The sequence below is a fragment of the Triticum urartu genome, chromosome 5A, assembly GCF_056163025.1.
Source record: "Triticum urartu cultivar PI428250 chromosome 5A, HENAU_Tu73, whole genome shotgun sequence".
Taxonomy (NCBI): Eukaryota; Viridiplantae; Streptophyta; class Magnoliopsida; order Poales; family Poaceae; genus Triticum; species Triticum urartu.
In genome coordinates this window covers 123,259,797-123,276,653 of record NC_141877.1, presented here as the reverse complement: position 1 = coordinate 123,276,653, position 16,857 = coordinate 123,259,797, and the positions used below count along the sequence as shown (strand labels likewise).

General features: G+C 40.7%; 1 protein-coding gene across 1 annotated transcript; it reads right to left on the bottom strand.

The window, feature by feature from the left end:
- Positions 1–240: 240 nt before the first annotated feature.
- Positions 241–3,836, bottom strand: PFD3 (prefoldin 3). The gene is made up of 6 exons (XM_048672730.2): positions 3,603–3,836; positions 1,861–1,918; positions 1,465–1,536; positions 833–952; positions 657–758; positions 241–581 (listed from the first exon to the last, which is right to left on the bottom strand). Exons 1-6 carry the CDS (start codon positions 3,761–3,763, stop codon positions 507–509), a joined length of 588 nt encoding a protein of 195 aa, XP_048528687.1. The 5' UTR covers positions 3,764–3,836; the 3' UTR covers positions 241–506.
- Positions 3,837–16,857: the final 13,021 nt, after the last annotated feature.

The window sequence follows — 16,857 nt, the reverse complement described above, 5'->3', positions numbered from 1 at the left end:
CTTGATTTGCCATAAAAACGTACGATTTGCCATGGTTAAAAAACTGATGTCAGATTCTTTTAACATTTCTTAAGAAAAAACAGAGTAATAGTAACCCTATCGATTAACACCTAGCCGTAACCAGCCTGCAGAAATGCAGTAACTGGTAAACATTGCAACAGGATACTCTGTAAATTGGCACTGGAGCAGCTCATCTTTTAGAGGATTTAAAACCAGTGAACATGCCAGAAAAGAAGGTAATGAACAAAAAAAATGCTTCGCAAATTTTGTTTCATCAAGCGCTAAACAAGTACATGTAGCCCAAAATCAGAAGCGAGTGTCATCTACACCACACAGTCTAGAGTTCCAATACCATAAACTGAATGCGATTGATACATTTCTGTCACGCGGCCAAGGCACCATCACCAGCAAAGAGCACACACACTATGACGACAGACTAAATCGCCAGAGGCAGCAAGAAGTACAAAAATAACCCGATTTCATTGGCTGCGCATACCCTATGATGATCATGTTTCTTTCATAACAGACTGCTTGCTTCTCCGCTGGTGCACGTCCCAGTTAAATATCCGAGCAATTGTAACCTGACAAATAATTGAGTTTAGCAATACTGAGCGTGAGATGATGGTGAGTAGTCAAACTAATCATGGCCATTTTACCTGAGTTATCGTTTGCTGGTCCCGTAAGAAATGAAGATCGCCAACAAGGACTTCTAAACTAGCCCTCGCATTTTCCAAGTTACTTTTCAAGAGCTCATTGGCCTGCAAAACTCCCAGAGATGAAGGGGGAAACTAAAAATCGAAGGACAGCAATATGACAATGCTTAAAACTATACCTCGTCACAGGAGTATTCCAGCATCACATTTGCACCCAACCATAGGCACACTGAGTCAGAGTCCTCGATTTTAGCACGCGAATAGATTCCCTCAGATAATTCAAAATCAGCTATGAGTGCCTGCATTAAATATATGAAAGACACAGATAGTTAACTACTTAACTTTCACTTGAATGATTCCATTCAGAACAAGCGTTCAGCATGGTTACAGTTTCAAGACATTATCAAGTTTGAACTGTTTCATTTTCAAAAGATGAGTTTAACAGATGTTAGCAACTAGCAAATGAATAAAGAAAATGGACTAAAAAAGTATAATATGATCTGTATTCCCCATTTTAGAGATAACTGAAACAAGTAAAAATGAATAATAACCTATCATATTAAACTAAGGTAATGAAGTGTTAGCAGCAAACTGTTAAGAAACATGCAAAAGGTCAAACTTGACATTTTACAGGTTAAGTGATAAAGTAATGTAACTACAACCTTCAGCAGTTAAATCATGCTTCATGGTATTCAAAGTAAGAAATATACATTAATTTAAATCATTAGGCTGAGCAAAAGGGGAAAATTCAATGCACAGAAATAGAAAAAGTAAACTGAAAAAGGAGCGGAGTTAAGGAAATTATACAAACCTCACCCAAAGCTTTTTTAGCTTTCAATGTCGCAACAATATCCAAGCATTTTTGTATATCAGGAATTTTCGCCTGTAATAAGAAGAGCTGGCTAAGTTTATAAAGTATATGCTAAAACTAGCATGTATCAATGATAACTGCTAATAGAAGTTAGCATGGTGCTAAGTTAGGTAAATGATCAAGAGTTGACTCCATGTAAGCTTTGACATTTTTACAGTACTAATTCTCAATCTTTTATCAGTATTAACTAGAGAACAATTGTGCTGTGGAACACACAAATTATAATTCAAAAGCACAAAAAACATCGTCAAAGAAGTAAATATAAGCAGTTAAGCAAACTTCCACTCAAAAGTCATATTTGATCTTAATAAATCTAAGAAGAAAAAGTATGAGCACCTGAAGTTCTCTTTGTTGTGCTAAAAGTTTCATCTCCACCATTTTGTACTGCTGCAGCCTAAAAAAATTAAGAGACGGGTTACATTTCTCTAAAGCAGAACCAAGTATCAAAAAATAACCAGGTAAAAAGTGTAATGTACACATGTAGGGACAAACAACATTTTTGCTGAAACTTGCTGGAGAAATAATATTAAACTGCTCTTATTCAGATAAATATCGAACTGTGATGCACAAAATCAGTTGCAGCTGCCTACCAACTAGAAGTGAACGCTGAAGGCAAGAATGTACATACTTTTCATAGTTTTCAAAAGAAATACTAGAGACCATATAATATAAACCACAAAGGAACAACAAAATCAGTCATTATGGAATGGCAGGTTCAAATATAATGGAGGGAACATCGACTTTATTTGCAGGAACTGTCAACCCAGATGAATGTTGGAATATTCAGTATATGTGTGTGTGGCTTACAACATTTATTTTACTGCTATTTTATCTCCTGGAAAGTGTAGATGTGGAATTGAAAGTATCATATACATGTACGGTGTACATGGAAACTTGGACAGAAATTAGTCCAAGGAAGCCGGTACATCATGCTGGAAGTATAGTACATGTGTACTGGAAATTAAACTTTGTTTATATAGCCCGGGCACCGCATGATAGGAATGACCAGGTTGTCCATAATTTGGCTATATGGATTGTTTAAAAGCCTGCAGATTTGAATTGGAATTTATTCAAATCCGGCGCATGACTCACACATGCGTGATGAGACCTTATTACAGATTAAGTTGAGACTCCTATTTGATTACTAATGATCGTGGTTGGTTGTGCTAATCTGGAGTCTTTGTTTAAACAGATTGATTATCTGGAAACTTATCTGTATATGGTTTAAACTAAACCGGAATAACGTTATATATATATATATTGGTCTCTAAACTCTGGCCTCAGTACCATTGTGAGCGGCACCATGGATTAGGGTGAGGAACAGAGGGTAGGCCGTAAATTCAACAACGAATTTGGTCGAATATGCAAGATATCATAATAAGCAGTTCATTCGACATGTGAATGAACCGTATCCCATGATTGAGTTGACAATAAGCCTCTCTCGCGTGGCCTGCACAGCTTATGGCAGAGTTTGCCTCTTCCGGGCCACAATGAATTAGGAGTTCGACACGGTGTATAGTTTGGACTAATAATCTACGATGCTCATCCACAAGTAGGCAATAGAGACTGAAAACTTGCAGAGATCCAATCCAAGCAGGGGCCACATAAGCACAGCACCAGTCGCAAAACCCTACTCCAACGACCACTGCAATCTGTGAGCTAGTCTGGCAACCAAACAAGTGGTGGAAGCAGCACCGACCCCTACAAGGATCTAACATGTAGAGGAGCTTTGCTGAGATAGATCAAAAGTACTCATACTGGATGTAATAAGATCTTATATTATGGGACGGATGGAGTACATGGTGATGGTAAGGACGCGAATCGTCCCACGTTTGAGACGATTTCCTGATCAAGAGCGAGCCGATGGCCACCCACCCAGCTCCCGAATTTACCAAACAGATGGAGGGCACATCGCGAGAAGCAGCCAAAAGGATCTAGCTTCCCTCCCAGTTGCAGCGGCAGCCGGACCAGGGACCCGGAACACCGCGAGAACGCCAAAGCCGACGTATCCTTCGAGATGAACACGGGGAGAGAAAGGTAGGGTGTAGGGGAGGGGAGCGGGGCGGAGCAGCGATTACCTTTCTTGGAGGAAGGCGAGGGCGGAGTTGACCTCGAGCCCGGCCTGCCGGAGGTAGGTCTCGACATCCTCGACGAAGGACGCCGCCGGGATTCCCCGCCGCTCCGCCACTCCCTGCGGCGTAGATACCGCCACCGCCGACGAGGAGGTGGCCGCCGCCATGAGAGAGAGAGAGAGAGAGAGAGAGAGGAGGAGGAGGAGAAGAATGTGCCCAAGCCAGGCCCAAGTGAGGAGAAGCTGGGCAACTGTTAGGTGGGGTCCACCTCGCTCTCGGCAAAGAAATTTTGGGTTTACGGACCGGCCTGGTTGGTTGCCCCCGGCCCAATTAGGACGACATGAGAATAATTCATTTTTTGCAGGGGCATGAGAATAATTATAATTAGCTGTTCTAAAAAATGAGAATGATTAGAGATCTTCCGTTGTCAGAACACCTAATGGCATCAAAAGACCCGAGCTCTAAGCAATGGATATTCGGCATGATGGATATTCTACCTCATGCGAGCTTCATCAAGCTTGTTGTTACCTATGGCCTATGGGCTATCTCGAAGGCGAGGAAAAAAGCTATTCATGAAGGAATTTTTCAAAGTCCACTCTCGGCGAACCTGTTCGGGGTAGGTACATTTCTGAGCTTGAATGCATCACAAAGGCTATTACTGTTGTCGTCCAACCAACGGTTGAACGTGCTCGTCGCTCTCGAGAGTGGAAGCCTCCATTGGTAGGCCACGTGAAGATCAATATCGATGGTGGAGTGTCCCGCAATGGGAATTCTAGGGAAGCGGGTGTAGTATGTCGTGACCAGGATATGCAATATCCAGGGTCATGTTCGATTGTATTCCCAGAGGTTACAGGCCCAACTTCTCTTGCCTTAGCTTGCCGATAAGCACAAGCTCTTGCAGAAGATCTTTCACTTTCCAAGGTTGTTATAGCATTTTACTGCAAAACTATCATGTATAACATCAGAACTTTGTAGGTCTCTTTGTCTCCATCATTAAGGAGGTAATAGATAAAAAAAGAAAACACTAGTAGCTGGTTCTTTTGTTTTGTGGGCGAAAGTCAAACACAGAGGCTTGTAACCTAGAGTTTTCTCATTCGCTTGATCTGAGTCACCACATGTAGCTTGGCACTCTCATGATCCATTATGTATCCGTACAAACATCTGTTATGATCAATGTAATCTTAGCAACCCCCTAAAAAGGTAATCATCCAGCACTCCAGTGAAGAACTCTCTCAAAAAATAATTGGGCCAATTAAGAACAAGATACGTACAAGCAAATGCCATAGCTCTTCATGGAAACCACCTCCAGCCGATCTTGCTAAATTCAACGTTAATGGAGACGTCTCACGTGTTGAGCAGTCAGCTAAATCCAACGTTGAGGGAGGCGTCTCATATGTTGAGTTGTTGTCGGTGTTTGTCATAATCGGGATTGACATATTTTTGGAAGCTTCTTCCATTGTTATTTCGAGAAACTGATCTTGCCACCTTAGAGGTGTTTGGTGATAAACCACAAGTATAGGGGATCGCAACAGTTTTCGAGGGTAGAGTATTCAACCCAAATTTATTGATTCGACACAAGGGGAGCCAAAGAATATTCTCAAGTATTAGCAGCTGAGTTGTCAATTCAACCACACCTGGAACCTTAATATCTGCAGCAAAGTGTTTAGTAGCAAAGTAATATGATAGTGGTGATAACAGTAGCAAAAGGTAACAATAGTAAAAGTAATGTTTTTGGTAATTTGTAGTGATGATAACAATAGCAACGGAAAAGTAAATGAGCGGAGAACAATATATGGAAAGCTCGTAGGCAATGGATCGGTGATAGAGAATTATGTCGGATGCGGTTCATCATGTAACAATCATAACCTAGGGTGACACAGAACTAGCTCCAGTTCATTAATATAATGTAGGCATGTATTCCGAATATAGTCATACGTGCTTATGGAAAAGAACTTGCATGATATCTTTTGTCCTACCCTCCCATGGCAGCGGGGTCCTTACGAAAACTAAGGGATATTAAGGCCTCCTTTTACTAGAGAACCGGAACAAAGCATTAATACATAGTGAATACATGAACTCCTCAAACTATGGTCATCACCGATAAGTATCCCGATTATTGTCACTTCAGGGTTAACGGATCATAACACATAATAGGTGACTATAGACTTCCAAGATAGGATCAAGAACACTCATATATTGATGAAAACATAATAGGTTCAGATCTGAAATCATGGCACTCGGGCCCTGGTGACAAGCATTAAGCATAGCAAAGTCATAGCAATATCAATCTCAGAACATAGTGGACACCAGGGATCAAACCCTAACAAAACTAACTCGATTACATGATATATCTCATCCAACCCATCACCGTCCAGCAAGCCTACGATGGAATTACTCACGCACGGCGGTGAGCATCATGAAATTGGTGATGGAGGATGGTTGATGATGACGATGGCGACAAATTCCCCTCTCCGGAGCCCCGAACGGACTCCAGGTCAGCCCTCCCGAGAGGTTTTAGGGCTTGGCGGCGGCTCCGTATCGTAAAACGCGTTGATTTCTTCTCTTTGATTTTTTTTCTCCCAAAAACTCAATATATGGAGGTGGAGTTGGAGTCGGAGAGACAACAGGGGGCCCACGAGGTAGGGGGCGCGCCCCCCACCCTCGTGGCAAGGTGGTGGGCCCCCCGGCCTTCATCTTTTGCAGGTATTTTTCTTATTTTCTGAACAGTGGCTCTGTGAAGTTTCAGGTCATTCCGAGAACGTTTGCTCCTGCACATAAATAACATCATGGTAATTCTGCTGAAAACAGCGTCAGTCCGGGTTAGTTCCATTCAAATCATGCAAGTTAGAGTCCAAAACAAGGGCAAAAGTATTTGAAAAAGTAGATACGTTGAAGACGTATCAACTCCCCCAAGCTTAAACCTTTGCTTGTCCTCAAGCAATTCAGTTGATAAACTGAAAGTGATAAAGAAAAACTTTTACAAACTCAATCATTATATGATATAATAAGATGGTATCTCGCTAGCCCTTTCTGAGACCGCAAAACATAAATGCAGAGCACCTTTAAAGACCAAGGACTGACTAGACATTGTAATTCATGGTAAAAGAGATCCAGTCAAGTCATACTCAATGTAAAAAAAACAGTAATGAATGCAAATGACAGCGGTGCTCTCCAACTGGTGCTTTTTAATAAGAGGAGGATGACTCAACATAAAAGTAAATAGATAGGCCCTTCGCAGAGGGAAGCAGGGATTTGTAGAGGTGCCAGAGCTCGGTTTTGAAACAGAGGTGAATAATATTTTGAGCGGTATACTTTCATTGTCAACATAACAACCAAGAGATGGCGATATCTTCCATGCTACACACATTATAGGCGGTTCCCAAACAGAATGGTAAAGTTTATACTCCCTCTTCCACCAATAAGTATCAATCCATGGCTTGCTCGAAACAACGAGTGCCTCCAACTAACAAGAGTCCCAGGGGGAGTTTTGTTTGCAATTATTTTGATTTAGTTTGCATAAAGCATGGGACTGGGAATCCCGGTGACCAGCCATTTATCTAGTGAGTGAGGAGCGGAGTCCACTCCTCTTGAGAATAACCCGCCTAACATGGAAGATACAGACAGCCCTAGTTGATACATGAGCTATTCGAGCATACAAAACATGATATTTATTTGAAGGTTTAGAGTTTGGCACATACAAATTTACTTGGAACGGCAGGTAGATACCGTATATAGGTAGGTATAGTGGAATCATGTGGAATAACTTTGGGGTTTAAGGGATTGGATGCACAAGCAGTATTCCCTCTTAGTACAGGTGAAGGCTAGTAAAAGACTGGGAAGCGGCCAGCTAGAGAGCGGCAACAGTCATGAACATGCATTAAAATTAATCAACACCAAATGCAAACATGACTAGGATATAATCCACCATGAACATAAATATCGTGAAGGCTATGTTGATTTTGTTTCAACTACATGCGTGAACATGTGCCAAGTCAAGTCACTTAAATCATTCAAAGGAGGATACCACCCTATCATACCACATCATAACCATTTCAATAGCATGTTGGCACGCAAGGTAAACCATTATAACTCATAGCTAATCAAGCATGGCACAAGAAACTATGATCTCTAATTGTCATTGCAAACATGTTTATTCATAATAGGCTGAATCAGGAACGATGAACTAATCATATTTACAAAAACAAAAGAGGTCGAGTTCATACCAGTTTTTCTCATCTCAGCCAGTCCATCATATAACATCATAACCGCCTTTCACTTGCACGACCGAACGATGTGAATAATAATAATAGTGCACGTGCATTGGACTAAGCTGGAATCTGCAGGCATTCAATAAACGGGAGAAGACAAGGCAATATGGGCTCTTTTTGTCAGATCAACAATAATGCATATAAGAGCCACTTCAACAGTTTAATTGTGGTCTTCTCCTATCGACCCCCAAAGAAAAGAAAAGAAATAAAACTATTTACACGGGAAAGCTCCCAACAAGCAAAAGAAGAACATGAAATATTTTTGGGTTTTCTTTTTAATTACTACTACAAGCATGGAAAGTAAATTAATTAAAAGCTACAACTAATTTTTTTGGTTTTTCTTAAGGTTTATTAAACACACAAGAAGAAAACATAAAAAGGAAAGTAAACGAGCATGGACGATACAATGAAAAAGTATGAGCACCGACATCTAGCAATGAGTATGTGAACATAAATGTAATGTCGGTGGGAAATACGTACTCCCCCAAGCTTAGGCTTTTGGCCTAAGTTGGTCTATGGCCACGGCTGGACTGGCGGATACCCATAATAATAGTTGGGGTCGTACTGAGATGAAGAAGAGGAAGACTCAGCTTGCCACTGGCTGACAATCATCTCCGGATCCCAGTGGTAATTAGACTGTCGTGAAGGATCAATTTGTGGTTCCGGCTCTGGCTCCTCAGCTGGTGCAGGGTTCCGGTAGGCATGAATAGCCTTTAACGGAACAAGGTACGTGCCTACAGGTAAATCAAACAAAGAAGGAGCAGGCAGGGTAATAGTCTCAGGATGATGTTTATTAAAGAACAATTGATATTTAAGCTCTCCTTCCCTATTCTTAACAATAAAATCATGTGTCATCATACTTTTATAATCTAGATAAACACGAGGCAACACTTTTTCTTCCTTCTCAGCATGCCTAATAGGTATGTTAAAGTGTGCAGCTAGGCGTGAGGCATAGATGCCTCCAAAGATGGGGCCCTTGGTACGGTTTAGGCTTAACTGTTTAGCAATAATGCCGCCCATACTAAAAGTGTTATCACCGTATAAACCTTGGAGCAAAATAATAATATCAGGGATACTAAGATTTCCACAGTTTCCGCGACCAATTAAGCAACGACTAGAAAATAATGCAAAGTAGCGTAAAACAGGAAAATGTATGCTAGTGATTCGTGCATCGGAAACCTTCCTTGTTTCCCCTACAGTGATAGTATCAATAAACCCCTCCACATCATCACGATGTGGTTCTTCTGTCTTTCCCTCAAAAGGGACTAAACAAATCCGACAAAAATCATAAAGTGACATCTCCTTATGCTCATCATATAAATGAAACTCCACCATAGGTAGTGAGTTCCTAAAATGAAAATGAAAGTTTTGCATAAAGGTATTTGTGAGTAAGAGATACTGATCGCATTGGTCGTGGAGGAAAGCGGTGAGGCCTGCATTATGAGCCAATTCATGAAAATCTTCATAAATCCCGGCTGCTCTCAAGAAATCTTCGAAAGGCCATTCACACGCCCGAACCTCCGCGGTGCGAGGCAGATTATACTTAGGCTTTGGTGCCTTTTCCTTCGAGCTTTGGCTCGATGAGCCCCTCAAAAGTCTCCTCATCATTTTCTGAAAAATCCTGAAATTTTTAGTAACTTCAAAATAAAAGTAAATAAAACTCAATAATATTGATAGCAACTACTCCTACAAGTGCCTAGGGCCTATATCATGCATCAAAACTACTTTTGACCATATAAATTTGACATGCAAGCTCAAGAACAGGGTCACCTAAGCAACACAAATTTGCAATGAATAAAACACTAAAATAAAAACTAATTGGACCAATGGAGGAGTCACATACCAAGGAACAATCTCCCCAAGCAGTTTTGTGAGAGGTGCTTTGAGCAAGGAGATCGAAAATGGCAGCAAAACGAGCTTGGACTCGGGTTTGAGCTGGATATTCGTGTTTGTGGGAGGAAGATGAAGTGTGTGGGTGCAGGAATAAATGGAGGAGGGCCACCGTGGGCCCATGAGGCAGGGGGCGCGTCCTAGAGGGGTGGGCGCGCCCTCCACCCTCGTGGGCAGGTGGTTGACCCCCCTGGTGTGTTCTCTGTTCCATAAATCCTCAAATATTATAGAAAAAATCATATTTAAATTTCAGGGCATTCTGGAGAACTTTTATTTTCGAGGTATTTTTATATTGCACGGATAATCAGATAACAGACAGAAAAATATTTATTTTTATTTTATTTAATATAAATAACAGAAAGTAAAAGTGGGGTGCAGAAGGTTGTGCCTTCTAGTTTCATCCATCTCATGATCATCAAAAGGAATCCACTAACAAGGTTGATCAAGTCTTGTTAACGAACTCATTCCGAATAACATGGAACCAGAGAAATTTCGAATAACACTATGTTACCTCAACGGGGATATGCACATCCCCAATAGTAAGAATATCATATTTCTTCTTGACAGTAGGAAGAGGAAATTCAAAACCTCCAAATATAATCGATGGAATTTTTCCAATAGAGTTGATACTATGAATCTGAGGTTGTTTCCTCGGAAAGTGTACCGTATGCTCATTGCCATTAACATGAAAAGTGACATTGCCTTTAGTGCAATCAATAACAGCCCCTGCAGTATTCAAAAAGGGTCTTCCAAGAATAATAGACATACTATCGTCCTCGGGAATATCAAGAATAACAAAATCCGTTAAAATAGTAACGTTTGCAACTACAACAGGCACATCCTCACAAATACCGACAGGTATAGCAGTTGATTTATCAGCCATTTGCAAAGATATTTCAGTAGGTGTCAACTTATTCAAATCAAGTCTACGATATAAAGAGAGAGAGGCATAACACTAACACCGGCTCCAAGATCACATAAAGCAGTTTTAACATAGTTTCTTTTACTGTAGCATGGTATAGTGGGTACTCCTGGATCTCCAAGTTTCTTTGGTATTCCACCCTTAAACGTATAATTAGCAAGCATGGTGTAAATTTCAGCTTCCGGCATCTTTCTTTTATTTGTAATAATATCTTTCATGTACTTAGCATAAGGATTGGTTTTAAGCATATCAGTTAATCGCATACGCAAAAAGATGGGTCTAATCATTTCAGCAAAGTGCTCAAAATCCTCATCATCCTTTTTCTTGGATGGTTTGGGAGGAAAAGGCATGGGTTTCTGAATCCAAGGCTCTCTTTCTTTACCATGTTTCCTAGCAACAAAATCTTTTTTATCATAACGTTGATTCTTTGATTGTGGGTTATCAAGATCAACAGCAGGTTCAATTTCTATGTCATTATCATTACTAGGTTGAGCATCATTATGAACATTATCATTAACATTATCACTAGTTTCACGTTCATTACCACATTGAGTTTCAGCATCAGAAATAGAAATATCATTTGGATTCTCAGGTGTTTCAACAATAGGATCACTAGAAGCATGCAAAGTCTTATCATTTTTCTTTTTCTTCTTTTTAGAAGAACTAGGTGCATCTATATTATTTCTCTGAGAATCTTGCTCAATTCTCTTAGGGTGGCCTTCAGGATACAAAGGTTCCTGAGTCATTCTACCAGTTCTAGTAGCCACTCTAACAACATAATCATTATCTTTACTACTCAATTCATTGAGCAAATCATTTTGAGCTTTAAGTACTTGTTCTACTTGAGTGGTAACCATGGAAGCATATTTACTAATAAGTTTAAGTTCACCTTTAACATTAGCCATATAATCACCCAAGTGTTCAAGCATATTTGAATTGTATTTCAATTGTCTACCAAAATAAGCATTAAAGTCTTCTTGCTTAGCCATAAATTTATCAAACTCGTCTAAGCATGGGCTAGCAAACTTAGTAAATGGGATTACAACTTTATCATATCTATAGAGAGAATTTACCTTTACTACCTGTGTCGGGTCATCAAGACCATGAGTTTCTTCAATAGGTAAAGGATTAAGATTATATGTTTCTTCAACAGGCGGTAAATAGACCATGTACTTCTTCAATAGGAGGTAAATTCTTAACATCTTCAGCTTTAATACCTTTTTCTTTCATAGATTTCTTTGCCTCTTGCATATCTTCAGGATTGAGAAATAGAATACCCCTCTTCTTCGGAGTTGGTTTAGGAATAGGATCAGGAATTGGCTCCGGAGGTGTCCAATTATTTTCATTTGTCAACATATTATTCAATGGAATTTCAGCTTCATCCGGTGTTCTTTCCCTGAAAAGAGAACCAACACAACTATCCAGGTAATCTCTGGAGGTATCGGTTAGTCCATTATAAAAGATATCAAGTATTTCATTTTTATTAAGAGGATGATCAGGCAAAGCATTAAGTAATTGGAGAAGCCTCCCCCAATCTTGTGGGAGACTCTCTTCTTCAATTTGCACAAAATTATATATATCCCTTAAAGCAGCTTGTTTCTTATGAGCAGGGAAATATTTAGCAGAGAAGTAATAAATCATATCCTGGGGACTACGCACACAACCAGGATCAAGAGAATTAAACCATATCTTAGCATCACCCTTTAATGAGAATGGAAATATTTTAAGGATGTAAAAGTAACAAGTTCTCTCATCTTTAGTGAACAGGGTGGCTATATCATTTAATTTAGTAAGATGTGCCACAACAGTTTCAGATTCATAACCATGAAAAGGATCAGATTCAACCAAAGTAATTATATCAGGATCAACAGAGAATTCATAATCCTTATCAGTAACAAAGATAGGTGAAGTAGCAAAAGCAAGGTCAGGTTTCATTCTAGCATTTAAAGATTGCTTACTCCATCTGGCAAATAATCTTTTGAGTTCAATTCTATTTTGGCACGCTAAAATAGCTAAGGAAGCTTCTTGATCAAAGACATAACCCTTAGGAATAACAAGTGATTCTTCATCATCACTTTCATCAGTATCATCAGATTCAATATTTTCAATCTCTCTAGCCCTAGCAAGTTGTTTATCGAGAAAATCACTAAGTGGCATAGTAGTATCAGGCATAGAGGTAGTTTCATCATAAGTATCGTGCATAGCAGAAGTGGCATCATCAATAACATGCGACATATCAGAACGAATAGCAGAAGCAGGTGTAGGTGTCGCAAGCTTACTCAAAACAGAAGGTGAATCAAGTGCAGAGCTAGATGGCAGTTCCTTACCTCCCCTCGTAGTTGAGGGATAGATCTTGGTTTTTGGATCTCTCAAGTTCTTCATAATGATAAGAAGATATATATCCCAAGTGACTCAAAGAATATAGCTATGCTCCCCGGCAACGGCGCCAGAAAATAGTCTTGATAACCCACAATTATAGGGGATCGCAACAGTTTTCGAGGGTAGAGTATTCAACCCAAATTTATTGATTCGACACAAGGGGAGCCAAAGAATATTCTCAAGTATTAGCAGCTGAGTTGTCAATTCAACCACACCTGGAACCTTAATATCTGCAGCAAAGTGTTTAGTAGCAAAGTAATATGATAGTGGTGATAACGGTAGCAAAAGGTAACAATAGTAAAAGTAATGTTTTTGGTAATTTGTAGTGATGATAGCAATAGCAACGGAAAAGTAAATAAGCGAAGAACAATATATGGAAAGCTCGTAGGCAATGGATCGGTGATAGAGAATTATGCCCGATGCGGTTCATCATGTAACAGTCATAACCTAGGGTGACACAGAACTAGCTCCAGTTCATTGATATAATGTAGGCATGTATTCCGAATATAGTCATACGTGCTTATGGAAAAGAACTTGCATGACATCTTTTGTCCTACCCTCTTGTGGCAGCGGGGTCCTTACGGAAACTAAGGGATATTAAGGCCTCCTTTTAATAGAGAACCGGAATAAAGCATTAACACATAGTGAATACATGAACTCCTCAAACTATGGTCATCACCGGTAAGTATCCCGATTATTGTCACTTAACACATAATAGGTGACTATAGACTTGCAAGATAGGATCAAGAACACTCATATATTGATGAAAACATAATAGGTTCAGATCTGAAATCATGGCACTCAGGCCCTAGTGACAAGCATTAAGCATAGCAAAGTCATAGCAACATCAATCTCAGAACATAATGGACACTAGGGATCAAACCCCAACAAAACTAACTCGATTACATGATATATCTCATCCTGCCCATCACCGTCCAGCAAGCCTACGATAGAATTACTCACGCACGGCGGTGAGCATCATGAAATTGGTGATGGAGGATGGTTGATGATGACGATGGCGACAGATACCCCTCTCCGGAGCCCCGAACGGACTCCAGATCAGCCCTCCGGAGAGGTTTCAGAGCTTGGCGGCGGCTCCGTATCGTAAAACACGATGATTTATTCTCTCTAATTGTTTTCTCCCCGAAACTCAATATATGGAGGTGGAGTTGGAGTTGGAGAGGCAACAGGGAGCCCACGAGGTAGGGCGCGCGCCCCCCACCCTCGTGGCAAGGTGGTGGGCCCCCTGGCCTTCATCTTTTGCAGGTATTTTTCTTATTTTCTGAAAAGTGGCTCCATGAAGTTTTAGGTCATTCCGAGAACGTTTGCTCCTGCACATAAATAACACCATGGTAATTCCGCTGAAAACAGCGTCAGTCCGGGTTAGTTCCATTCAAATCATGCAAGTTAGAGTCCAAAACAAGGGCAAAAGTGTTTGGAAAAGTAGATACGTTGGAGACGTATCATTTGGCGTGCCATGAGGCCCTGACACTTGTTGAAGATCTCTCGTCGGAAAGGCTTCATGTTGCATTTGACCGCAAGCATATCGTGGACAACATCCGATCCGGGCATGGAGGCTGATATAGCTAGATCATTGAGAAAATTACAAAAAAAGAAGTCATATTTTGGCAGCTACAACTTTGTGTGTCTGCAGACACGTCTGTTGTCAGCTCCCATCCACCCTTGTATGGTATTCTAATTCTTATCGTGTCAACCACAACTTGATGATGAGTTGTGTCTCTGACTGGAAGAAGGAAATAATGGATGTATCACGATACTTCCTCTCATTTCCTACCCTAACCCTAGGAAGCTAGGGCAAACTTTCCCCTCCTGACTTTATGGGCGAGCCCGTGGATTCGCATCCCCTCTGCCTGCCGCTTCAGCGGCCAGTGGTGTGGATGAGAATCCCGGTGCCTTCGCTCCAGTTAGTCATTTAGGTTAGGGTTTTTTAGTCCTCGCGGGTGCGGCACTTGGACATATGGCGGCGCTTCTTCTTCGAGTTTGTCTTCCGGTCTTTGATCCTCCTCGAGTTCGTTTGTTAGGACATAGTTGACGGAGCTCCGGCGTAGGGTTCCTGTCGTCTCCTTGGGAAGGTGAGATTAGAGTTTCTCGTCACGTGGCGAGATTTGGTGTCAGATGCTTCAGATCTATGCAAAGGTTCAACATCGATGACTATGGCTCCCGGGCGCTGGTCCTTAGGGGCATCATGCATGAAGACTTCTCGGATGTCATCGAGAAGGCCAAGCCGGCTCTGGTAGGGGAGCAGTGACAGCGGTGTGTTGTGGCACGTTTTGGCAACAGTAGTGGCCGTTCTGCGGTACAGAATCCCGATGTAATTTTTAATTATGTTTGAGATGCTTTGTACTTTCGATGAATTTTATAATAGATTTGATCCTTTCTGTGAAAAAACCGTGACTTGATGAAATGCTCAGGTGGACGATCACCCCCCTAGACTTTTCAAAAGGAAACTTTATGGACTTTTTCTAAAATAAGAGAGGATTTTCATCCGGACGACAATTTCATTCACAAAAGGAACTCGTTTAGTTCTCACAATTGAACCCACGGCTAGATAATTTTTGTGCAATCCTAAATTTTGATGTTTGGAACTTGAGACATTTGTAGTCAAAATTGTGTGAGAACTAGCACAATATCCATGCGTTACTGGAAAGTCATAAAAGAGACAAGGAGCTACCACTAACTTTGAGACTGTCAAAATATGATGGTGTCTCAAGACTGTTGAATGGTCTACAATTAAAAAGAGAGCAAAAATATAACGAGAGATCATGTTGCAGTCTCTGAAGAGTCTCGAGCGACCATAGTATGTCCTTTGCAAGATTTCTATTGAGAAATAACATTTTGGATTTTGAAACGTAGGAGAATGGGAATAAGTAAGTTGAATGCACAAGATCATGGGTTAGGTAGTAGGACAACATCTATCGCTGTGTTGAAATTGCAATTTGCTTGCCCTCTTGTGCTATGTATAACTCATGTTTTTACAAGAGTATTATTCGCACATTAGGGGAGCAGTATATTTGTTTATTTGAAATGGGTCTCACATCTTATAAAAGTAACATTTTTTTATTTATGTCTTCACATGTGGGTAGAAATGCATTTACTTATTTGTATGGCCCCAAATGTGAACTCACCAGCCACGCCAACTCAAATCTTTTAAGTAGGAAAGATTATAAGCTCAAAAAAGAAACTAAACACATCATGCAACCAACCATACATATTAACCACATCCATGGTAAATGCAGAAAATTCACTTATGTTTAATACTATCATTGAAAGCTTGGATCTTAGAGAGATCGAGCTTTCTGGTAGAAAATTCACTTGGGTCAATACATTACCAAACCCGACGTTTGAGAAGCTGGACCGTGTCCTCGCTAGAGTCGAATGGGAGCAGAAGTTTCCCCTGGTGACGGTCCAAGCGTTATCACGCGCGATCTCCGACCATACCCCTTTTTGCTGGTTGACTCTGGAGAGGCAACGCATGTGGGGAACAAGAACATTTTTTCTTTCAAATTAGCGTGGTTTGAAAGAGAATGGTCCCTGGATCTGATAGCAAGAGAATGGGCTAAAGATTCAGGAGGGAGGTCAAATGTTGAAAGATGGCAGAATAAGATAAGGCACCTAAGAAGGTTCTTACGTGGATGGGTCAAACATTTGAGTGGGATATATAAGGTTGAAGAGGAAAGGCTCCTTCTACTTATTCAAACCCTAGATTTTAAAGCCGAGTCCTCCATTCTAGATGCCAGGGAGCTGGAAACTAAAGTGGAGGCGGAAATGAGACTGAAAGAAC